Genomic DNA, 25,495 nt, shown 5'->3' with positions numbered 1-25,495 from the left:
ACATTGCTGCATTCATCTTTCCCTCGATTCTGACTAGTCTCCCAGTTCCTGCCGCTGAAAAACATCCCCACAGCATGATGCTGCCACCACCATGCTTCACTGAAGGAATGGTATTGGCCAGGTGATGAGCAGTGCCTGGTTTCCTCCATACATGACGCTTGGTAGGTGAGGCATAATTATGAATGACAAAATTGTAGTATCTAAATCAAATTCATATCAGGAGTACAACATTTTAATCGAGATCAAACTCATAATGAATAACCAAATGTTGCCGCACAGCATATCTTACAGAATGTAACATTTATTGATGTCCAAAATCATTTCAGTCTGAATCTGATCCATAGTGTAAAATGACTGGGTTATTAGAAGCCAGCACATGCAGGTCATCACTAATGAGTGCGTTTTCTAATGTTGCTGCTCATTTGTTTATTCACCTGGATTTATTATGTGCTTAATGAAAAAAAGTGATCACCGTCCTGAGAAAACCTTGATCAGGTTTCACTCAGTGTGTGTGTGAGACACTGTCCCTGCTCTCTGGTTACTCACAGGTGGCAGGCCAGCCCTGCTGCTCCTGCTCCGACTGGGGCAGGACTCTGGAGTCATGAAAGGTCAGGTGTCCAGACTGAGTTACAGCCCTGACAGATGGATGCCCACAGATTGATGAGCTTCATTTTTGATGAAGAAGGTATGAATGTATGAAGATGGAAATTGACACAAAATGGGGCAGTTAAAAACTATTTTATTTTATTCCCAACAACATAGCCACAGCTCATATTATAGCAGAGAAAAGTGAGAGAATGAAAAATGGCCAATAAAAGCACTGTTTGTTTGTTTATTTTGGGGTTTTTTTTGGACATATGACAGTATGAGTATTTCTGTGCTAAATACACTCTTTAAATTATTAAAATACGTTTCTGAAAGTTTTTTCCGAGTGTATGACGTCATAAAGGGCGGAATTCCTTGTATGGGCACTTCTCCCGGATGAGCGCGTGACCACATCAACCAGAGCGACGCCCATCAACGAGCTTCGCTCGGGTTTCGAAAGCCGCCGGCAGGGCTGTCATTTTGTTTTTAGACCACGAAATCAACAATGTCAGTAAAGAAGTGTGTTTCTGGTTGTGAGGGAAAAATAACCTTGTTCAGCTTCCCAAATAACCCAGCGTTAAGGAAACAGTGGATGCAGTTTGTTCTGCAAGTGTGTTTGTTTGTTCCCGTCATGAGTCAAAACTGAAGAAGTTGAGTGAAACTGCATCAAATGTCTGTGTTTTATGTTGCATATAATGTAAACAAGTACGTATAGTGAATAGAAAGTTATCCGGGATAATGCCATGATGTAGTGTGTGTGTGTGTGTGTGTGTGTGTGTGTGCTTGTGACTCTTTAGCTCCGCCCACTGCACACCTCCACAAGCTTGACTGTTTTCGTAAAGAATCGGTATAGCGTATATCTGTCTTTTGTAAATATGATAAAACTAAAGACTCTCTGGAGATATGAAGGATGCAATACTACTCTATAGGTACTCAAGATTAACATGAGATTGGCAGAAACCTTCCTGTGAATGTACCCTTTAAATGTGTTATTTTCCACTGAATTAGCTTCAGCAACCACAACATGAGTTTTTGAGGTGGCCTTGCATTCACCCTCACATTAGGTATTCTCTATCAGTTGATGTTCTCAGGATGGACAAGTTTATTGCACTGTTCATATTTCACAAACAAGAGTATACATCTCCCACTGTCCTGATCAGACCATCCTCTTTAAAATATTATGAGTCATATAATTAACCTGTGATGTAGTACCAGCACCTGTCCATTGCAATGTAAAATGATACAAGGCCTACAGCCACTTTTGTCTTGCATGATATTGACTCTGAACATGACCCCTGTTAGAAAAGACTTGTGTGATTGCATGAAGCCCTACAGCGTCACCTGACTGCACACTCGTCTCACTCGTTCACATTCTATTTTGGGAAGAATGGAAATGGTCACCATTTCAGCAATAACACTTACTCACTTATCTTGGGTATGTACATACCAATTTTGTACTGACTTTGTGCAGTTGTTGATTTAACACCAATACTTTCCCTTTTATAAAACGACAGCACCAGCAATATAAAAATGTTTAAATAAATCCAGTAAAGAGTGTGACGCAGAAGGAACGAGGATTAGCTACAGAGAATTTAATGAACACAGAGAGTAACTATTTACCATTAACTACACCGAACAGAGAACTAAGAAAACTGAGGGCTTATACACCGAGATGACAATAAACAGAACAAGGAACAGTTGTGTAACCACTAAGAATCAGCGTCATTCATCGTTATGCCATTTCTACGTCATTGCACATGCGGAAAATGTTCCAGTTTCCGTTTTCAATCAGATCAAGTCCCATCGAACGGATTGGAAAAGGATCATCCCACCCCTCTCAACCCAATTGAAATTTCAATTATTTTCATTCGGATTGGACTTTTAAACTGATTGTAATCGGAATACAATGCTCCGTGTAAATGCACCTATAGTGACAAGGCCATTACAGCATGTTCATTTTATAAATATTTTTTTCAAATAGCTTGTTTGCAATCACGTGGTTCTGATGACGCGCAAAATTCAGATGGAGGGCAGGAAGTGAAAACCAGAATGGACGTGATGTGCTGGTTTAGAAAGCTATAAACAAAAATTCAAAACATATGTTGGACGTGATCCTTATGTTATGAAGAGGAGCGATTTTTCTACTGAATTGGAACACTTGCCTGCCATCTAGACGGTTGATATAGAGAATGTGAAGCTTCTGTCACGGCGTGCTGAGTTCTGGTCTGGTTTGTTTATCTCGCTGCCTTTCTGCTAGTGAGTTTAGGTTATTTTGATTTTCTGTCGACTCGTAATTGTGAAAAGGTCATTCATGCTGCATCGAGAATTGCCATAGGAACTCACATCATCGTTTAGATGGAAAACTGGACAATGTAATAGACTTTTCAGCCTTTTCTATGTGTAAAAACACAGGTTGAGGAGGTTATGGTAAGACGCTGGATAGCAAATCTATGTCACAGATTCAACCTACTGCGTATCACTCAATAAAATAATCCCATTGCTTTTTAAAGTTCTGTATTTTGTTTGGTTTAATAATTAACATTATATTTGCGAGTATGATTCTCGGCTTTGTGATTTAGAAGAACTTGCACGCAGCCACTTCAAAACTATTCACAAGCTTCCATCGATTTGATTTTGGTTTTCATTTGTTGAAATAAATATTTAAAAAGAATACAGTTTGTCGGTGTCTGTCCGCTGAATGTGACCGCTGTTGTAGGAGACCTCCAAAACAACATTTGGAGCCTTTAAAATAGCATAATAGGGACACTTTAAAATGATTTATCTGTGCATAATTTTCTCCTTTTTAAATCCATGTACCCTCATAACCTTTAATCAAAATAACGTACCCTCCCTCTTGTAACGGTGTGTTTACTGGCGTGAGGATGGGACAACCTCTCACTCACATGAGATCGACCAATAGAAAACAACAACGTATCATTGTATACAGTGTATCTATCGCCGTAATGATTTGTGCACTAGTGAATTATAAAGAGAAATTTGCACAACAAATTAATACCCTTATATGTCCAACAACTTGGGCTACTCTGTCTTCATTTCTTTCCACCTCGTTTATGTTGCACTGATTTTCTTTTCTTTTTTTGTCTTGCCAGCAGAATTATTCAGGACCTCAACAATTGGGTTAATCTAGCTATTGTGTGAGAGCGTTGTAAACAGCAGTTTTATTGTGTGACACTGATCTCTTTGTTCAGGCTGAATGAGCTATGTGAGAGTCATCACACAGCTTTGTGCATTATATGGGCAGCCACACAGTCATCTCATGACATAACAGAGATAGCATTTAAAGATAGCAGAGATAAATTTTAAAAAAATCGAATCAATGATAATATCACAATATTGTTTCAATGTCGTTTCATACAGATCTTGTTCAAATGTATACATATTTTGTTTACCTTTTTACAACAATTCAGTATTAAATGTTGTTTTACATACTTCAATGTTAAAACAACAACTGACATTGTTTCAACCACATTTCAACAGGGTCAGTCGCATGCCAGCTGGCAACACCCTACTTTAAAAAAAAAAGGGAAATATTACTAGAAGGAATACATAAGGGAAGGTCAAAGACGAAAGTGAGGGCAAACTTCATGGTGTGTTGCGAAAAAGGAGGTCATAGGCCCAGTCCACTTTGCCCTCAGTGCTGAGCCGTTGACCTTTGTGCCATGTGGGCTCATGCACACCTGGTCCGGGAGTTCCCTGTCAAAAACAGGTAAAATAGCAAAGGTTTGAGACTTTAAGCCCTATTTCCAACACAGGCTCAGTGGAAAAACGTACATGTGGCATCATTTCTGCAAAATACAAACCAATACATGTCACTGCAGTTTTTGATTGATTCATTTCCGTTGTAAAAATCATTAGTTATTAACTTAGGGGCCGCTTTCATGACATAGTTATCAACTGAAAACGAAAAACTTATAATGCATTCTGGACATTCATTTACACGACGACAGCATTTTTGGTGGCCTGAGGACGCAAACTTTGAAAACGATACCGTTATCATCTTTGTGTAAACTTCAAAAACGTGAATCTGTGAAAATCGTGACGGCATGCACATGCGTATTACGTCTATAGGCATGCGTGTTTGAATGCTTATTTGCATGCGCACATTGTCTTTCTTTACAAAGTGAAATCACCAATTACTTGTCTGGTATGCATAATACAGCGTTTTATAAACGGGAATCATTTTGATAACGTTTTCATCTGTACAGAGGGGAAAAAAAACATTTATCGTGTCGATGAGGCCTTCACACGGGAGAGTCTAGTTGACATGGTCTCTGCTGACACTTCAGGGCTTTGTTGTGGTCGTGTCTAGGCGCAGGTCCACCATCTGATCTGGATACGGCCTAGATCCGGGTGACTACAGTAAACCTCGGGATAAACAGAGAGACTAATATTACCGAAGATGCCATTCTTATGATGTAAAGAGTACATCAGGTGTTATGGGAAGTGTTCCCAGTTCCGGCAGACCTAGTTAATGTAGCCTAACAATAATTGTACATGTTTTGAATTACAGAAATTGATAATGTGTTATGTGTATGCCAGGTTAAAGAGATGTGTTTTTAGTCTAGATTTAAACTGACATGAGTGTGTCTGCTTCCCGATCAATGCTAGGAAGACTAGTTCCAGCATATACATTCTAAATAGGGGAAGGATGTACCGCCAGGAGTTTATTTTGATATTCTAGGTATTATCAGCTGGCTAGAATTTTTAGATCGCAATAGACGTGAAGGACTATAATGCGTTAAGAGTGCCTGTACTGTGAAACACGAGTTACGACAAAAGAGCTCAAAGACTTTTAGAAACCAGCTAAATGTCATGTTTGCTTCTGCAATTGCGTTTTCATGTCACATTTGCTTTGGTTAACACTATCGGGTAGGTTTAAGGTTTAGTGTAGGTGTAGGTGTAGGTGTACGTCATTTTAAAATGTGAGCATACCGTGCACACCGGCACCCGAAATGGGGTCTCGCGCACTCAACGCGCACAACCGGCCAAACCACGATGACGTGATTTTTGTTGCGTACACCTTTGCGCTCGTGCAGACATTTAACATTTTAGCCCTACTCACATTTCAATTCAGAACTGTGGTGATATGTACAAAAACCAATGTAATAAAACATTGCCAGATACACATGTCAGATTAATCTGTTTCGGATTTCACTTTGAAACTGTCGCAAAACATGCACTACGCAATGTAGTTTTGCAGAAATGTTACCAGGTATGTTTTTCCAATGAGCCTGGGCTGCCCATTTCACTTTATAACATGCACATTCATCCCATTTATGATCAATACACTGATTTCGGTGTTGTAAATCAATGGCCCTAAGGCTAGTTTTGCTGTTGTAAGACTTAATGTAGGATTGTAGAGTTTGTTATTGAACAGGCATAGAAATGGAGCTCACCGAGTGCACACTGTACAGCCGTGGTACTGTAGACCTAAAGCAGGAAGTGACTGCAATGCCTGTGCTTGGCCTTGGATTGTAATGTCCAGGTGCTGGTCCTTCCTTCTGAATCCATTAATGGAAGTCAAGTCAACAAAAGAAAAATTCCAATTGAATTTAATGAACCAGGTGATGGAATAGTTCACCCCAAAATTGTCATGTGAACTACTTTTATGAACCTTTCATGGAGCTTGTTTTGGACCTTATTAATTTAAATCGCCATCCACTTTCATTATATGCTAAAAAAGCTGCTTGGACATTCTGATAAACTTGCCCTTTTGTGTTCCACGGGCTAAAATATTCCTTTAGATTGGAAGATCAAAACATCTAATTAGTGAACTCCAAAAAAAACAATTAATCGACCTGAGCTTGACTGTATAATAATAGATATAGATCTATTTATGTGCTTTCAAAAGCATAGTTGAGAAGAAGAGCTTCCACTGCTTAGCGCCTGTGCTACAGAAGCTGTCTGCTATCATTGCATGCCATTTGATTCCACCGGCGGCCTCACTTGATCCAGCTGGCCTGTGCAGTGGTGTGTGTGGAGGGTTGAACCGTGCCGGAGGTGTTAATGCTGGTCGCAAGGAAACTCACTTCCCTCTGCCTGCTTGCTCATTAGGTCAACTTCCGATGCTTTTAAAGGCATCAGGCTGTTGAGCCCTTCTTCTATGGGACGCCCAGCAAGCTCGGCATTCCCCTGGACAAGAGCGGATAGCTGTGCCATACTGCACATGCCTGAAGAGGCACTGAGCTATTATTTCATTATGGGTGTGACTCCTGTCCAGAAAAGCCAGATTCAACACCCTCCAACACAAGCTACTCACAACTCAACAAAGAAAAAAATGGATATCAATATAAAAAAGAAGCTTTCTCTGTATTTTCAAATGCCTTAAGGTAAACCTGTGAAAACTACCCAGGAATGAAAAACAAGAAATACGATCTCTGCATAGTACCACCTACACATCAATGCAACTGAATGGAGAACAAAGAGAGAAAATAGCTTACACTTTTCTCCTTATCAAAAAATACCTCAGTAATCTTAAAAGTTTCAGAGAACATATAATCAAACTGTGCTCACTGCCCAGGATACATGAGATATAACCTCAAACATTTCTCATCAAAGTATATGAACTATGTGATTCATATTTATTTTATTGATTTATACGTTTTATGCAAAACAGGCGAGTGTATGTATGAGTGAGTCATTGAATCATCCAATCAACTGATTGTTCAAAAAATTAATCCACAAACAAAAGTATTATAAAGTAAACTAACCCTGGAACATGAGCTGCTCCGGGGAAGGTTATGTTCAGAGAATACGTTTTTATGGCTTCTTACATACCCTGAAAGTTACCTCTGATTTTGGAACCGAAAATTGAGGTTTTCCACGTACTTACTCTTAAACATACCCGGTGTGCCACATAACCAGCTTTTTATACACATACTCGCTCATCAGCCACAGGTACACATGTTCAACCGTTCATTAATGCAAATATCTAATCAGACAATCACATGGCAGGAACTCAGTGCTTTTAGGCATGTAGACGTGGTCAAGAAAATCTGATGAATGGGGAAGAAAGGTGATTGAGTAGAGTTTCAGAAAAGATCTTAACAATGTCTCAAACTGTGCTCAGATTTGCCAAGATTCCAAAGTTTGCGACTTCGAACGTGGCATGGTTGTTTCTCCTCTCATTTCTGGCATTAACAAGGCATTTTCGCCCACAGAACTGCCGCTCACTGGATATTTTCTCTGTAAACCCTAGAGATGGTTGTGTGTGAAAAATCGCAGTAGATCAGCAGTTTTTGAAATACTCAGACTCAGCCCATCTGGCACCAATAACCATGCCACGTTCAAAGCCACTTAAATCACCTTTCTTCCCCATTCTGATGCTATAGCCATTTCTCAATATGTGTTCTTCAGAGATCTTGCATCATTGTTTTCTCGCTCTACGTCATCATCAAACGTCAAAGTTCAATTCCAATACTCAAGAACGGAGAGGATGCATGAAAGTGCCCGGATGTGTTCTTGATATCGAGGATGCATTGAATGCAGACTTGAGAGAATCAAACCGTTAGAAATCCCAGAAGATGCTGCGGGCGGTCGTTGAGTATTACTTATAATATGCTGCTACTTATGCTGGGATGGTCAGCTGAGTAACAAGATCACAGCACATCTCAATTCTTACAAAGATGTGTCCTTGCGTCCTTCCGTGTTCGTTCTTTCAAGGTCACCTGGCAAGGCTGGTCTCCACAAGAACCTAAGTCTTGTTCTTGGAATTGAGAAACAGCCTATGTCTACATAACTAAATGCATTGAGTTGCTGCCTTGTGATTGACTGATTAGATATTGGCGTTAATGAGAAGTTGAATAACTGTACCTAATAAAGTGGCAGGTCAGTGTTTAGTTATACTAATGAATTAACTAATGTTAAAGGGTTAGTTCACCCAAAAATGAAAATTCTGTCATTAATTACTCACCCTCAGGTCGTTCGACACCCGTAAGACCTCCGTTCATCTTCGGCACACAAATGAAGATATTTTTGTTGAAAGCTGATGGCTGAGAAAGGCTTCAGATAGGCCTCCATTGGCATGCAGTACATTTACACTCCCAAGACCCATAAAAGGCACTTAAAACGTCGTTACAAAGTCCATCTCACCACAGTGACTCTACAATAATTTTACGATGCGACGACAATAGTTTTTGTGCGCAAAAAAAAAATCAAAATAACACCTTTATCCAACTTGTTCTTGTCTTCCGTGTGTGCCTCCACGACGCATGCGCGAGAATATGACGTAGCGCCGGGGTTCGGGAATCCATGAAATGCACACTTTAACCCCATTTTGAGAACTACGCTGAGACCTAAAGCACGATCAATGTAGAATTCAACAGCTTAGATACGCGCGTCTTCCTCTGCTTTTAAACAAATCGCTTCTGGGTCATGTGTTCGAACGCCGGATCTGCGTCATATTCTCGCGCATGCGTCGTGGAGGCACACACGGAAGACAAGAACAAGTTGGATAAAGTTGTTATTTTGATTTATTTTTTGCGCACAAAAACTATTGTCGTCGCATCGTAAAATTATTGTAGAGTCACTGTGGTGAGATGGACTTTGTAACGACGTTTTAAGTGCCTTTTATGGGTCTTGGGAGTGTAAATGTACTGAATGCCAATGGAGGCCTATCTGAAGCCTTTCTCAGCCATCAGCTTTCAACAAAAATATCTTCATTTGTGTTCCGAATATGAACGAGTTCTTACGGGTGTCGAACGACATGAGGGTGAGTAATTAATGACAGAATTTTCATTTTTGGGTGAACTAACCCTTTAACAAATACAACCTTATTGTAAAGTGTTACCAATTATTCATTAATAACTAATTTTTAACTTTTGCATAAAAGACATCACACTTGAACAAGTTATTAGTCTGATTATCATCACAGCTGTGGCCGAATCAGCTACAACACTTATGTCATTTAAATAATTTTGTAGAAGAAATATCTGAGGCAAATAATTAAAATATCCTGGAATACACAACATGATTTTTGTACAGATTTTTGGCCCAATTTGCAGTCTGGACAAGTCAAGGCTAATTGCCGAAAGTTAGAGTCAGTCTGCAGGCTGTCATAGCTGACATATTTCACCGAAAATTGTGTGGTGTAGGATGGGCACAGACTCCAATTTTTAGCTGAAGATGATTTTATCCAGTCAGAGGATATCAAACATGTTTGATATTTTGAGCCGATTTTGGAACACATTGTTTTAATTTCTCATGCATCTCCTAGCAACAAGGTACGTTTCTGCATGAGTTTAGTCACTTTTCCACCATTGGGCCAAACCGTTCTCTTTGCTTAGCTGTTCCATTCTGTGCTAATCCGAATATGGTTTCATTTTTCACTGTGAGGCTGATAACAGAGCTCTTTGGAGGCTGGCCCAGACTAGAAGATTTTGAAAATCTTATCATATTTTCAAAATGTGAGAGACGATGAAAAAGTCATAGATTTAACAGTTTTGTTTCTATATGTGGAGTGCTGCGATGTGACCAAGACATTACACACCACACACTAACATATTCCATTCACAAACAACCAGATTCCTGACTGTGAACACAGGAAATCTCTCGCAGTTAAACCTTTAGAGATAAGGGCTCAAGGGCACCTTAGTCATTTCCTGTATTGAGAATCAAACCCACACCCTTTGGGTTACCAGTCTGACTCTCTAACCATTAGGCCACGACTTTTCCCCTGATGATGGCAATAATAGTGTTTGGACTGCTTTTTACAGAAAATTCACAGGGGAAAAAAGAAAAAGGTTTAGATGAAGTCGTGTTATATTTCCATCTTCCATCAGCTCGCTTTCTGATCGGGTACCATTTCGTTCCACGGGACAATCTACAGAGTGAGTGCGTGTTTGTCCTCGGGGCTCCCCCCACACAACAGGATTTTTGATTGTAAATATTCAACATGTTGGATATTTACGATTTGAGATCGTTATGGCCCCAACATTCTTCCGAGCAGATTCAATGCTAATGCTAAAGCTTGGACCACACTAAAATATTTTTAAACTCAAAATGTGAGAGGCCACAAACATGACGATAAGAAATCATTTAACCGTTTTGTTCCTCTAGCGTGTCGAGTGCTGCGATGTGATCAGGAAAGAACACCACACACTAGCAGGTCCCATTCACAAACAACCAGAGTCCTGCCTGTGAACACGGGAAATCTAGCAAAATCTCTCGCATCAAACAGGACTTTAAAGTAAACAAACATGGCAGTCAACTGGCAAGAAATAGCGCTTATAGTGTATGGATTGCTTTTTATAGAAAATATATATACATGTTACAGAGTGAGCTCGAGGTGAGTCTTCCGTCAGCTCACTTTCTGATTGGGTATTGTTTCGTTTCACGTGATAATGTCCAGAGCGTGCGCACGTTTGTCCTCTGGGTTCTTCCCCTACAACAGGATTTCTGATTGTAAATATTCAACATGTTAAAAATTTACGATTTGAGATCAGGGTGGCTCCGAAATTCTTCCGATCAGGTTCAATCACTCTTAACACACCTCACACCACAGGAAAGTCTGATAAAATTATCTGTAGAACCATCAAGATAATCTTACCTGGATTGTCAGAAGGGGAGAATTGGGACCAAAATCGGCCCGAATATATTGTAGTGTGTGGGTGCCTTTACCATTCTTAGAACCGTTCAGCCCATCTGTGGAAAAGCGTCTTTTGTTGTGTTCTTAACAACTTTAAAGTCTGGTATCCTCAGTCATTCAGCGTATGATACCCAATGTTTCTATTTTTTTTTTTTGTTCAACCATTTAAGTTGGCAAGTGTATGATGCCTAGTGGTTTAAATCTGTTCAGAATTGAAAAGTCTTGTGTGTATTCCAGCCTATAGACTCTATTGAAGATCAGCCTCTGAGTTATACAGTTTGCCTGTTTGCTGTTGATCTGTCATCTTAAGAATAAGCTTGAGGTTTCTTTGCTACTTAACCTTTGACAAAACGCTTGTCTTACATGAAACGACACCCTTCTACAACCACACAAAGCCCTAATGTTTACCCTAATGAGACCCAGAGGATGATTTAGCATCCTCACTTTTCCGTCAACACCAGACAGCTGCCAACACAGCTCAAATAACCAGCCAACACTGCCACTGAAGCCGCTGAAGCCTCAACATTGATGCGCAGCAGTGAACCTCACTCACAGCAACGAACATGCTTTACAAAACATTCTGCTGTAAAACAGGCAAAGCATTTAATATACACATAATATGTTAGACTATATTATTCACAATGAAACCGGACACTTACTGGGAGAAAGCTGACCCTTTGTACAGCTGATCGGAACATCACGTGTCTGCAATAAGAGACGAGTGTCATAAGAGAAGACAATAAAATAGTGCAGACAGGGTGGGAGGAGAGGAAAGAGTCAACAAACACAGGTGAAACACTACAGGCCTCAACAATAAGGATTATTCTATTTGTTCAATCAGGCTGGTGCTTCAGATTTGTTCTTGCTCTACTAATACTTTCAAAAATAATGCATTTTGTTTTTCAATTGTGCTAGAAAGAAATGGCTAGTTGCCATGTGATCTTCTTTAATTCACTAGGGTGTGAAATACTGTATTTCACACTATTTTGATGAACTTCTACTATTGCAGCTGAATACTTCTACTTTTCTAAAGAAAAACTCTTTTGATCTGGCCATTGTGATGTAAATCTTTCCTCTTATTTCCTCTTATTTATTGGGAAAATCTCCCCTGGTTCTCGATTTCATCAGTAAATTTCCAAAGCTATGAAAAACACATTTGATTTTAAACACTTAAGTACAATTAAATTGTGTAAACATCTTTACTTTCACTCAAATGTTTTGCTGATGTTCAAATGAGTAATTGTACACAACAATTGAAATAATTACTGAACGAACTAAAATGATTATAAAGTAATTAAAAAAATTATAATAAAAAAAAAATGACAGGGGTCATGACATTGACGGGTGGGGCAGCTCCTTTAAGGCTTGTCAGTAAACAGCCCCTGATTGGCTAACATCATTGCACAGGAAACCAACACCCACTTGCTATTGTGTTTTGAAAACATGTTCCATATAAAACCAAGACAAAGAATTATGAAATCATTTACTTATGGTTTGTGGTGCAGCTGCTGTCAGATTCAATAGTCAAGTCAAGTCACCTTTATTTATATAGCGCTTTTTACATTGCTGATTGTTTCAAAGCAGTGTGTTAGCAGTGTTAAACAGGAAAATAATGCAACAGAATTTGATTCGGCTGTACAGCCGCTATATCCAGCTCAGTTCAGTAATCATATAGTGTCAATCCGGGCAGATCAGTAATATAGTTGAATATTGTGTGACCCCCAACTGAGCAAGCCAAAAGCCAAAGGTGACAGAGGCAAGGAATCCAAACTCCATCAGGTGACAGAATGGAGAGAAAACCCTTGGGAGAAACCAGGCTCAGTCTTGGTGTCAGTTTTCCTCTGGCCAACGAATAAAAAGTGTATGCAGTTTGGCTGCTTCCTTAATCAACAAAATGTTCTTGAAAACTGCAAAACAATAGTGATGATGTATCACCATTTATTGACGTCTTGCTCTGGAGGCAGTCATATGCAAATGTATTTGCCCATGTGACATCACATATCCCGCAAGATAAAAATGTGCTGTTTTTGAAGCTTGAATGCTTGTTTATAATGAAGAGAATGTTTTAAGCTCTGAAACTTGCAGGATGTTTTAATGGTACAAAGATCTCTTACATGTCAAAAGATCAAACATGTTTTCTACCCAATAAATGACTTTAGATATTAGCACGACTAGAAACATTTGTTTGTTAAAAAATGTCCAATGTGTCACTTACTGGCTTGATTTGATAATCCAGATTCAAGAGGCTTAACAATGCAAATGAGCGATCACATGCAATAAACACAAAGAACAATAATGAGAAACATCCTCAAAGGTGATGTGTTGCGTAGAAGAAGGAAAAATGGGCAAGCATAAGGATTTAAACGAGTTTGACAAGGGCCAAATTGTGATAGCTAGACGACTGGGTCAGAACATCTCCAAAACTGCAGCTCTTGTGGGGTGTTCTCGGCCTGCAGTGGTCAGTATCTATCAAAGGTGGTCCAAGGAAGGTACAGTGGCAAACCGGCGACAGGGTCAAGGCTCATTGATACACGTGGGGAGGGAAGGCTGGCCCATGTGGTCCGATCAAACAGACGAGCTACTGTCGCTCAAATTGCTCAAGAAGTTCATGCTGGTTCTGATAGAAAGGTGTCAGGATACACAGTGCATCGCAGTTTGTTGCGTATGGGGATGCATAGCTGCTGACCAGTCAGGGTGCCTATTCTGACCCCTGTCCACCGCCGAAAGCGCCAACACATGAGAATCAGAACTGGACCACGGAGCACTGGAAGAAGGTGGCCTGGTCTGATGAATCCCGTTTTCTTTTACATCATGTGGATGGCCGGGTGCGGGTGCGTCGCTTACCTGGGGAACACATGGCACCAGGATGCACTATGGGAAGAAGGCAAGTCAGCGGAGGCAGTGTGATGTTTTGGGCAATGTTCTGCTGGGAAACCTTGGGTCCTGCCATCCATGTGGATGTTACTTTGACACGTACCACCTACCTAAGCATTGTTGCAGACCATGAACACTCTTTCATGGATACAGTATTCCCTGGTTGCTGTGGCATCTTTCAGCAGGATAATGCACCCTGCCACAAAGCAAAAATGGTTCAGGAATGGTTTGAGGAGCACAACGAGTTTGAGGTGTTGACTTGGCCTCCAAATTCCCCAGATCTCAATCGAATCGAGCATCTGTGGGATGTGCTGAACAAACAAGTCCGTTCCATGGAGGACCCACCTAACAACTTACAGGACTTAAATGATCTGCTGCTAACATCTTGGTGCCAGATACCGCAGCACACATTCAGGGATCTAGTGGAGTCCATGCATCGATGGGTCAGGTCTGTTTTGGCATCAAAAGGGGGACCAACACAATATAAGGTCATAATGTTATGTCCGATATATAGTTATCTTGAGCCCCCCTTGGAAGTTTGCTGAGAACCACTCTTCTAGGACTCATCTAAAACCTTTAAACAAGACTACTGTAATGGTTATGTTTAGTTTTGTGTACAAGTTCTCCCTGTTCTGTTGGTTACTGACAATGTGTAATGTGTTGTGTGCGGGGACACTCCCTTGAAGATTCTCTTTTGTATTTCGGTTTGTTGATAAAAGACGATTATTCTCAGTCTGAGTCATTCGTGTTTGGCATGCACTGCACCCTGTCAACTACGTGAAATATTTACTTTTAAAAATGTAATTTGTCTCACTGAATGACTATTTAAAATAAACTTGTGAACGTATAAAGGTTAATTCACACTGCACCGACTAACAAAGACCAACATGCCTGTTAGGCTTGCCACCTTCGACATTCACGAAAAGTGTTTTTGTAAACCACCTTATGTGCAACCAAGTTGCATGCAAACATTTTGACATTATTATATCTGAAAATAAATACCAGTTGAATATCATAGCTCTGTTGTTAATTTGAACCTCTTAATATTATAGTAATATACCAACTGAGAGGGTTCCCAGTATAGTTTGCAGCATTATTTGGGAGAGATTTTTTTTTTCCTTAAGAAAATCAAACTATCGGCATCTGCAGATATTCCGAATAATCAGCTATCGGTATTGGCAGAGAAATTTAGTATGGGTGCATCTCTAATACCTAGTCTACTTTTTAAAATCTTAATGTTAAATACATGTTAGCCTATATGTCAATTAAAAATGTCTTTTTCTTTTAGGGTTCAATACCTGCTATTAACTAGTTGCTTATTACCATGCATATTACTAGAATATTTGCTGTTTATTAGTACTTATAAAGCACATATTAATGCCTTATTCTGCATTAAGTTATTTTACATCCCTTAATCCTACCTAATACCTAAACTTAAATGCTACAAAGACTACCTTACTAACTATTAATAAGCGGTAAATTAGGAGTTTGTTGAGGCAAAAGTCATAGTTAATAGTGAATATGTGTTCCCCACACTTAAGTGTTACCAGTTTTTGTTTTTTCACAAAAAAGTAGTCACTAATTTGCAGTGTTCAGTTAAGTACATTACAGAAAGCCAAATTGAAAGTCTTTGAGCAAAATGTATTTGAGCAAAAAGTACAAAGGCAAGTGAAAGTCTCAAACTCTCTGACACTGACCCCGGGTCATTGGACCATCCTTATTGTTGAGGTCTGCATTAAAGCATCTGAGGGCTGTTCTGTGAACTGCCTGAGTTTAAGGAAGAAACTGAGAATGAGATGGAAAAACATCGGCGAGCTGCAGTGTGTGATGTTCTCTGACTAGCATTGTGTGAAAGCGTGCTGAGCGTGAGGGCTACTCACTTGCAGGGTGATTTGGGGACAGGCTTCTCCGTAACATCATAATGACCGGGTGAGAGGTTAATATCCTGTGTTAAACACACACAAACATTAACACATCAACCAATTGTTTTGACATACTCATTCATATTCTCAAAGGTGAAAGCTTTACTCCACTGATATCAGATAAATATTTTGCTTTTGTTTTTAGTATCAGTCACAAAAAAATGCATTGTATGGCGTTACACAAAACTGATATGTACATCACATGGAATGTTGAACTGACCTCAAGGCAGTAACCACCTTGAGGAAGGTTTGTATGTCTATATATTATTGGGATGACGTCCCGTTTATTGTGATTGACTGACCTTATCCCTGAGGCCTAAAGTGAGGTTGTCAGGTCTGGGGCAGTTTTTGAAAGAGTAAGTTGCCTGGCGCCGCAGAGCCTCATTGGTTGAGTCAGTAAAGTTATAAGCCCCGGGCAATAGCAGATCCCCACCTCGGCGTACAGTCGGCATGAGGGTGTTTCGCCCGGGGCCTTTGAAGCTGTACGTCCTAGGCACCGGATTGAGTCCTGTCTCCTCTATGAAGTCTCGGATGTGGTAACTGCCAGGAATGGGATAGTTCTGGTGGTAGAAAGAGACCTCTTTTACGCCTATTTCACAACTTACATAATTTCTGGCTTACTACACAGAGTATGTCCTTTATTAACAGCCAACTTATAAAATGGTTATTGAGTGAAGTCATTGTTTATTACAACACATTGTGAAATCATCTAAATGACTATAATCTATGTAGAACAAAGTGTAATAAACTGCTTAAATCATCTAGACTAAAAGCATGATTATACTGATAAAAAGGGTTAAAGTGCATATCTTTTCATTACAAAAATACTTGCAGCTGTGGTTACGCAGTCCTGCTTATGCAGGCAGTGTGAAAGCTGTAAACTATTAATATGAGCATCAAAATAAATACAATCTGCTTTCATGTGCGGTGTGAACAAGGCCTTATTTTTTAAGAGGCCATATAAGTACACTTCATATTGTGTGCATCTAGATCTTTCGTAAAATATCACCTACCTTTATAGTGTTTCTCCACCAACCACTTCTGTCAGTGAAAATTTCTTCTTTCTGTTTCTGAAAAAAAGAGCACTGATCACTAAAAGTATATACCGATCAGGCATAACATTATGACATATTATTGTGTTGGTCCCCATTTGCTGCCAAAATAGCCCTGACCCGTCGAGGCATGTACTCCACTAGACCCCTGAAGGTGTGCTGTGGTATCTGGCACCAAGATGTTAGCAGCAGATCCTTTAAGTCCTGTAAGTTGCGAGGTGGGGCCTCCATGGATCGGACTTGTTTGTTCATTACATCCCATAGATGCTCGATTGGATTGAGATCTAGGGAATTCGGAAGCCAAGTCAACACCTCAGACTCGTGCTCCTCAAATCTAAAAAAAAAAATGTTTTGCCATTTTTTACATCCACGTGATGTAAAAGAAAAGTGATTCATCAGAATAGGCCACCTTCTTCCATTGCTCTGTGGTCCAGTTCTCACGTGCCACTGTTGGTGCTTTCGGCGGTGGACAGGGGTCAGCATGGGCACTCTGACTGGTCAGCGACTATGCAGCGCCATACTGTGATGCACTGTGTATCCTGACACCTTTCAATCAGAACCAGCATTAACTTCTTGTGCAATTTGAGCTACAGTAGCTCGTCTGTTTGATCGGACCTCACGGGCCAGCCTTCGCTCCCCACGTGCATCAATGAGCTTTGGCCGCCCATGACCCAGTCGACAGTAGTCTAGCCATCACAATTTTCAACTTTGAGGACAAAATGTTCACTTGCTGCCTAAGATATCCCACCAACAGGTGACGTGCTGAAGAGATAATCAGTGTTATTCACTTCACCTGATAATGTTATATGTATATGGAGTTGGTGAGATTCTGTTATGTTCACCAAGGCTGAATTTATTTTATCAAAAATAGTGGAAAAACAGTAATATTGAAAATATTATTACAATTCAAAATTAGTCTTTTCTGTATTTTTAAAATGTAATTGGCTGAATTCTCAGCAGTCGTCAAATGTTCAGTGTCACATGATCCTTCAGAAATCATTCTAATATGCTGATTTGCTGCTCAAGAAACATTTATCATTATTATCAATATTGAAAACAGTTGTGCTGCATAAACTGTGATACATTTTTACAGGATTCTTTGATAGAAAGTAAAACAAAACAAACTTTTTTTAACATTATAAATGCCTTATTAAAATAAAATAAAAACTTTTGATTGGTTGTGTTGAGAAAAGGTGCACATTGATCCAACCCTAATTAAACACACCTGAACAAGTAAATGGAGGTCTTCAGGATTACTAGAATATTACTGAACAGTGTGTTAGATGAGGGTTGGAAATAAACCCCTCAAACACTGCAGGTCCGAAGATCCCTGCACTATCAATTCTTATGCACCAGCCTTCCACCACAACAAATGTGAAAACTTACCCCATCTATACATTTCCCTTTGGGTAATGTTTTCTCTCTTCCTTTGGCCATAGTTCTGTCGTTCCTGTTTGTTTTCTGTAACAGACACCTCAACAAGAAACGTTGCTTAGATACTAGAACTATTTAACTATTAATCGAGAGTACTGGATACACGGGTTTCTGCTATTTATTTGCTCTCTTATTCATTATTTTTTACTGATTTTGTTTTATGTTGGGAAAAAATTCTCAATGAGTTTGTTCATCAAACTCTTAGATCAGAAATTACAATGAGACACTTATAATTTTTATTCAAGACCAAGTTATCTGAGCTGCTATCCACAATTAGTGTTGTACTGTATGTATACAGGTTTTATTTTCTCCTAATGTATTAAATTAGTTAATTCATCTTTAATTTAAAGTTCTCCCAAGCTTTGAAAGGGATCTGTCTAGTTTGGCGACACAATATAAAATGAGTTTTATCATTATTCTTATAATTTTTTGTACGTAAGAGGCATGACACATCTGCTTGTAAGGGTTTGTCACACATGAATAACACAGCAGAAGCTGTGAGGCAGAGAAGGCAGCTCTCTGGGAGTTTAGGGCAGAATGTTCTGCTCTGTTGCTAGGCGACCAGGAACACATGCTTCTAACAAGCAACTGAAGGGCCCAGTGTTTACTGTTTGTCAGAGCTGTCTCCTGTACCAGTGCACTTCAACACTGACATACCATGAAGAACCAAGCCATGCTTCAGTTTACTGCTGTCATTGTAATAAGCTCTTGAAAAAAAAAAAAAAACCTCATACTTTTGTTTTGGGTTGCCCAAAAAGCTATTTACACCTAATGTGGAGAGATGGGCGTATGATACTTTATAACTGTGTAATAACTATATTATAACAGCATAAATACTCCAAATATGCATCAAAACCAACTAGCCTCTGATAAACCCAGCCAAACTTCTGAATAGAACATTCTCATGAGGAAAAGGATGACTTTTACAATAATTGTCATTCAAGATTACTTTAATGAGCTTTTGTTTGACATCGAGGCCTCACCCCAATCCTATCCTGTGATTACACATAGTACTTTGTCCAGCTGACTCAGATGCGTCGTATAATGATTTACAAATTAATAATCTCAACTATTACAATAAATAGAGTAAACAACTCTGTTAAGGAAACTAGTTAACGGTTTAAAACTAAAAAAAAAATAAAAACAGCTGTGAGATGCATAATGATTAACAGAAGAGTTTTTAATCAGAGGGCTAAATGATGCGCCGCAAACAAAGAAACTTTCCAATATGGGTAAATAGTCAATTTTATTGGAAAACAAATATACAACTTGGAATGGACTATCTGAGGCATGACAATGCCATTAAGCGGCTTAAAAAAAGAAGAAAAAGAAAGAAAAGGTAAAGAAAAAAAATTAATAATGTGAATAAGTGATTAGAACATTAAAAAGCACTGTAAGATTCAAACAAGTTCGTAGTATAGAACAGCAGATACAAAAAGAGTTTATGTACGAGTATCTTGTAGATACACCCGTCTTTTTTTTTTTGCAGTAGTGCAATGCTGAGAAATTATATATATATATATATATATATATATATATATATATATAATTTTTATTTTTTTTTTCTTTGTCCATAGTCCATGCAGAGTTACTCCTCTACATTGTTGCCATGCCAACGTCGCTGCCAGAAGACAACCAGCTGGCAGGTCTCCACTCTTGCTACGCATGAGGGGGGGGGCAGACAGACGTGACGTGTACGTTTTGCACGTCACAACCCCCTCTTCGCGGCAACAAGCACCTGATCGTGTAACCGCACCGCTACTCCAAAAACACGATGACAGCAAAAGAAAGGGACATGAGGACTGAAGATCCTATGCAGTTTACATGCAGTTCCTTTGGACAGCCGGGAGGAGGAAGGGGAGGGGACTTAACATTTTACAGATAAATTAAACAGAAAAAAGGCAAATTATTTATAGAAGAGAGAGGATCTGTACAAGGCCTTCATTTCGCCGTCATCATCTGTACAAATTCTGTGGAGAAATAGAACGGGTTAGTCCGTTTCTGAACGGTGACAAGATTTCTTACATGAACTAAAGATGCACCCTGACACCATATCCTAACCAGCCATGACTGTGCCAACTGACATCTTATTGATCCAAAAATCCCACTCCGCATAACAGTATATTAAACAAAGCATGTTCTGAGGACACAACCAATGAGTTCCAAAACTCACCTTCGTAGTTAACCTGTCCATCTCCGTCAATGTCTGCTTCTCGGATCATCTCATCAACCTCCTCGTCGGTCAACTTCTCTCCAAGGTTTGTCATGACGTGACGCAATTCAGCTGCGCTGATGTAGCCATTCCCATCCTAAAGCACAGGATATCCAGGTCAGCGACTGCACCTGACTTTGTGTCTTATTCTGGAACTGGACAAGCTTTACCTTATCAAAGACACGGAATGCTTCTCTGATCTCCTCCTCGCTGTCTGTGTCCTTCATCTTTCTCGCCATCATGGTCAGGAACTCTGGGAAGTCTATCGTGCCATTTCCTATGCAGAAAGCGAAAGAATTCAGTTCAGACAAACCCCAACTTTTCCCATTCACTTGGGTTGAGGATGCATGTGGCCGTCCTCACCATCAGCATCCACTTCGTTGATCATGTCTTGCAGCTCAGCTTCTGTTGGGTTCTGTCCGAGAGAGCGCATGACAGTGCCCAGCTCTTTGGTTGTGATGGTGCCATCGCCGTCCTTGTCAAAGAGTGAGAAAGCCTCTTTGAATTCTGTGAAGAGTGACAGATAAATAGAATAGGATCTTGTATTAACAGAGTCTCCCAAAGATAAACAAACACTGAACACAAAAGACACACAGAGAAACCAGTGAGGCCAGTTCCAAAAAAGGGATGCCCAAATACACTTTCAAAACAAGCTCTTTCAGATATTAATGCAAAAGGAGCTGGAGCTCAACCATAGAGCATTTAAAGTTAACATGAAACATAAGATGACCCCATTTACTTTAACATGTGTTCTTGGTCAGGTGCCTGCTATTCTAAAAAAACAACAACAAAAATAATCCTTTTTTAAAATGCAATAGCTATGAAGCAACTCTGCATTTTCGCTGGTGTAGTAAATCCTTCTTTTTCAAACTCCAGGCTTCATTCTGAAAAGTTACCCAACCAATTAGTACTGGAAAGCAACATGTCTGATTATGGAAATAAAACAGGTTGCAAATTACTTTAAAATTCAGGGTCCGAGACCACCACACACAGACAACCATAGTGCATGACAGCAAAGTTAGGCAGTCTTTAAAAAGCAGTTTGTCCATACTCATAATGAACACTGCATAGGGAGGGGGGGTCTGCATTACTACACCAGTCTGTAATTACCAGTTTATTACGCAAGGCACACACAGGACAAACATGTGTGACACCCAAACTAGAACAGGCTTGAACAACTACAATGGAAAAAGTCCTAGATATCACTCCCTCTAAAGAGAAATGTGACGTCTGTTTATGTAAAAACGCCACTACAATTGCCTGTCCTCGCATAAATGAAACCTTACCCTGTTTGTATGCAAACTATCAACTCTGAGGCACCGTTTCTATGGAGATCCAGCACTGTGACCTCACTCTGTTCCTATGGAGACCCACTGAACCATATGGAGAACCAGTGCTGTGACCCCATTGAGCGGATATAGGATCTAGACTTCAGAGTAGTATGGAAACACTGCTGTGACCTCACACAGTCTCCAGGGAGACTCTTTGGAGACTAGGTCTCGATGGATAAACCACCATGACCTCACTGTCGCTATGGAGACAGACCACAATGACCTAAATGGTTTCAGAGCATTTCTGTTTGAGGTTCTCTACTGTAATCGCACAACCATGATCAGAAGCATTATTCAAAATCACAAAGGTGATCCTGAAAGTGTGAGGTTTTCACATTCCTTTTCTTCCAAAGTACTCAGAATAAAACTAAACTTGCAGGGTGGTCTTTGCATGCGATACCTGAAATATGAATCTCAGATCACCTAAAATGAAACATAAATTCTGTTGTCATAAAACAAGCACATATCTATTACATTAGAGACAAAGAGATAAAAAAAGAAGAAAAAAAAAGAAATAAACACTATATACACCATTAAAATTACCCTAAGAATCCAAAACACCTTTTAAACGTATTATAACGACATCAGGAACATCACGTCCCAAAGTAACACGTCCATCATGATACTCGAATCTGCAATATCAGGTCAGAAATCACTCAAAGCGAGCCAGCTGCCGGTGAAACTGTAACTTCACGTCAAAGCCATTGAGATGTTCAGTCCAGCAGGGGACACACCCTTGTTCCTCGGTGCCTGCAGTTACTAACTCTCTCCAACAGAGAAGGGTGTGTTCATCGAAAACTACAACTAGCCCCAGGAAATTACTCAACCAATTAGTTTTAAAGCCTGGTGTTACATGCTTCCCACCACAACAACCTGTCCATTAATTTGGGGAATTTGTCCCAAGTCTCAGGGCTCGCCATAAAAGGAAATGATATAAATCCACGTTGAGAGGGGAGGAGGAACGAAGGCGAGGGGAAACCACGGGAATCCACACCACAGACCATGTGCCAATGGACGGGAGGGGGAGATTTCTTACCGGCAATCTGTTCTTCTGTCAACTGATCAGCCTGCAAAGGAGAAAAAGAGAAGACATAGCCTACATTGAGAACAATTATGCATGAAGCATTATAAACCTATATTGGTCAACCATTAATTTTAGTATTGGTGGTTTAAAACCTGGGCATCAAAAAGGATCTGATTCCCTTCTATTTAAAAGAACAATTCACCCCAAAATATGATGTTGGTCAGAATGACAGCCTCAGTCTCCATTCACCTTCATTATGGGGTAAAAAAGATGGAATGAAAGTAAACACAGACTGAGACTGTCAGTGTCTAACATCTCCTTTTGTGTTCCAAAGAAGAAAGTCAACCAGTTGTATTGGTTTGTAACAACATGAGAATGAATAAATGACTTTTCATTTTGAGGTGAACTTTCCCGTTGATGCTAACTGCAGAAGGTGGCGCAGTCCCTGTCCACCGCTCTTAAAAGTCTTTGTACTGCTTAATTCGTGAATAGAACATTGAATTAAAGGACCAGACGTCCAAATGCTTTCCATACGCGTGTTTGATAACGAGGACATATTCAATCATAAGCTTGTGCAAGAGAAATGCGCCATATTTGCAGGTGACGTACCCCATAAACGGTATTGGCTATCAATGAAGCTTTTCCAAGCTGTTGCTTTAAATTATTTCAAGTTAAAACATGAATTAAATATACTACTGATATTCCCCTATGAAATTAAATGAATACGCATATATAAAACCCAAGCAGAAGACTACCTGTCATTAAACCATATGACTCCCATACATTCAATGAAAACATATTTACGTTAGATATAACGTTAACTATTCAATACCAACGAACTCTATACTGTCTATTATGCGCATTATTGTATGTATACTGTCTATAATAACTAAATTTTGCACCAAATAATCAGTGACGTTAACACATAATAGTTTTTACTCACCATCGCGCTGTTTTAACAGATGTATTTCCACACAGAACAACAGTCCGCAGCTGGCAAACAAACAGGATGCAATCTTACAGGGCTTGACGCGCCTTTAATGGTCGCTTATAAACCCCTCCCCCTACTTTCTCTCCATCCGCCAACACACTTCCTTCCCTATCAGAAACGATCGTCAAAAATGTCACAATTGTGATGCGTGAGCGTGCAGTACAGATTACCGTGAATTTTATACGATAGTGACGTCTTCAAATCGTGAATATATATATTATACAGCGAGGGGGTGCTTGTTTTGAGTGGAACTAGCTAAGCGGCGGAGTCATACATTCTGCTAAAGTGTGATGCGTCAATCGCAGTACTGTACGTTATGGTTAGGAGAGGCGGCTTCTGATTGGCCCATTTGTACCCGCAATGCGTCACTCGCTAAGATCCGAGTAGAGCTGCATTCCCGACTAGACTCACTCACTAAACATCAGGGTCAGATATTAACAGGGCTCATGGCAGGAATGCCATGGAAAGTGACAAATGTGTGAAACTATTTAAAATATGTGGGCAAAAACGTCCCTGAAGTACTTTTTTCCCCTGTAACATAGGCTATCATATATTTAATATTATTTTCTAGGTCTATGAATATTACTTTAAATGTTGAAGTAGGCCTACTGGACATAAATTGACAGGATGCTATGACGAGCCTAAATAGGCTACTGCCCATTAATAAATAATGCATTCAATTATTAATAAATTAATAATAATACAATCCCTTAATTTCTGACACTGCAACATATAGGCTAATGCATGCACCCTAAGTCAAGTCAAGTCAAGTCAACTTTATTTATATAGCGCTTTTAACAACGCAGATTGTTTCAAAGCAGCTTCACGGTGTTAAACAGGAAAATAATGCAACAGAATTTTATTCCGCCGTATAGCCGTTCTGGAGAAAGCGGTGATGTCATCAGTTCATTTCAATTATCATACAGTGACAATGTGGGCTTTAGATCAGTAGCCTAATTAAGTTTATATGGTTAATTTTGTTTAATAATTCGATTTATTTGGATATTTAGTTGAAAAATTGAGTGTCCTAAGCAAGTGGGGTTCATGTAGTGTAGCATTTAAGCATCAAGTGATCTTAGAGGTATGTGTTTTTTTTATTATTATTTTGATGACGCCACCAAAGCAAATAAAAAAAAATAATAAAAAAAGATGGTTAAATTTGAGCAAATTATCCAATACAATCATTATGCAAGAATGTCACCATATATTAGCCTATAAGGATTTATTTGAGAGGACCAAATTTAATACATTATTGATAATTAAACCATCAAAAATAATATAGGTCAACTAGCCTAAATATTGTGGGGGACATGTCACTCTCAATAGTTGTTACAGCACCCTGCAGAAAAATTAACTAAATGGACATGCTGGGCATGTTTAGACTGAGCATTACGTGTAATATTATGACTTCAATGTAATCAATGAAATAAAACAAATGGTTGACCCGATCCAGCTCCGTTAAAA

At 39.5% G+C, this 25,495-nt stretch overlaps 2 protein-coding genes across 2 annotated transcripts; both read right to left on the bottom strand.

The window, feature by feature from the left end:
• Nucleotides 1-4,188: 4,188 nt before the first annotated feature.
• stpg4 (sperm-tail PG-rich repeat containing 4) lies at nt 4,189-19,148 on the bottom strand (the record flags this gene model as incomplete). The annotated part of the gene is given in 9 exon segments (XM_079842237.1): nt 4,189-4,299; nt 6,003-6,107; nt 11,851-11,896; nt 15,946-16,010; nt 16,290-16,547; nt 17,001-17,057; nt 18,426-18,489; nt 18,491-18,513; nt 19,131-19,148. Coding segments are annotated over 9 exon segments (747 nt in total).
• An 894-nt stretch (nt 19,149-20,042) lies between these two features.
• Nucleotides 20,043-24,097, bottom strand: calm2a (calmodulin 2a (phosphorylase kinase, delta)). Its single transcript, XM_079842790.1, has 6 exons — nt 23,984-24,097; nt 23,053-23,083; nt 21,049-21,192; nt 20,856-20,962; nt 20,647-20,782; nt 20,043-20,443 (listed from the first exon to the last, which is right to left on the bottom strand). The coding sequence occupies exons 1-6, from the start codon at nt 23,984-23,986 to the stop codon at nt 20,415-20,417; spliced, it is 450 nt and encodes a 149-aa protein (XP_079698916.1). The 5' UTR covers nt 23,987-24,097; the 3' UTR covers nt 20,043-20,414.
• Nucleotides 24,098-25,495: the final 1,398 nt, after the last annotated feature.

Source organism: Gobio gobio (assembly GCF_949357685.1).
Source record: "Gobio gobio genome assembly, chromosome: 18".
Taxonomy (NCBI): domain Eukaryota; kingdom Metazoa; phylum Chordata; class Actinopteri; order Cypriniformes; family Gobionidae; genus Gobio; species Gobio gobio.
This window is presented reverse-complemented; position numbering and strand designations above follow the sequence as displayed.

Bases quoted from the DNA above. Each gene is read 5' to 3' on its own strand.
- calm2a (XM_079842790.1), bottom strand. The intron at 21,193-23,052 runs GTAAGAAATCTC...CACTCTTCACAG, and splicing joins GACAGAAGAACAGATTGCCG to AATTCAAAGAGGCTTTCTCA. The intron at 20,963-21,048 runs GTGAGGACGGCC...CTTTCTGCATAG, and splicing joins CAACGAAGTGGATGCTGATG to GAAATGGCACGATAGACTTC.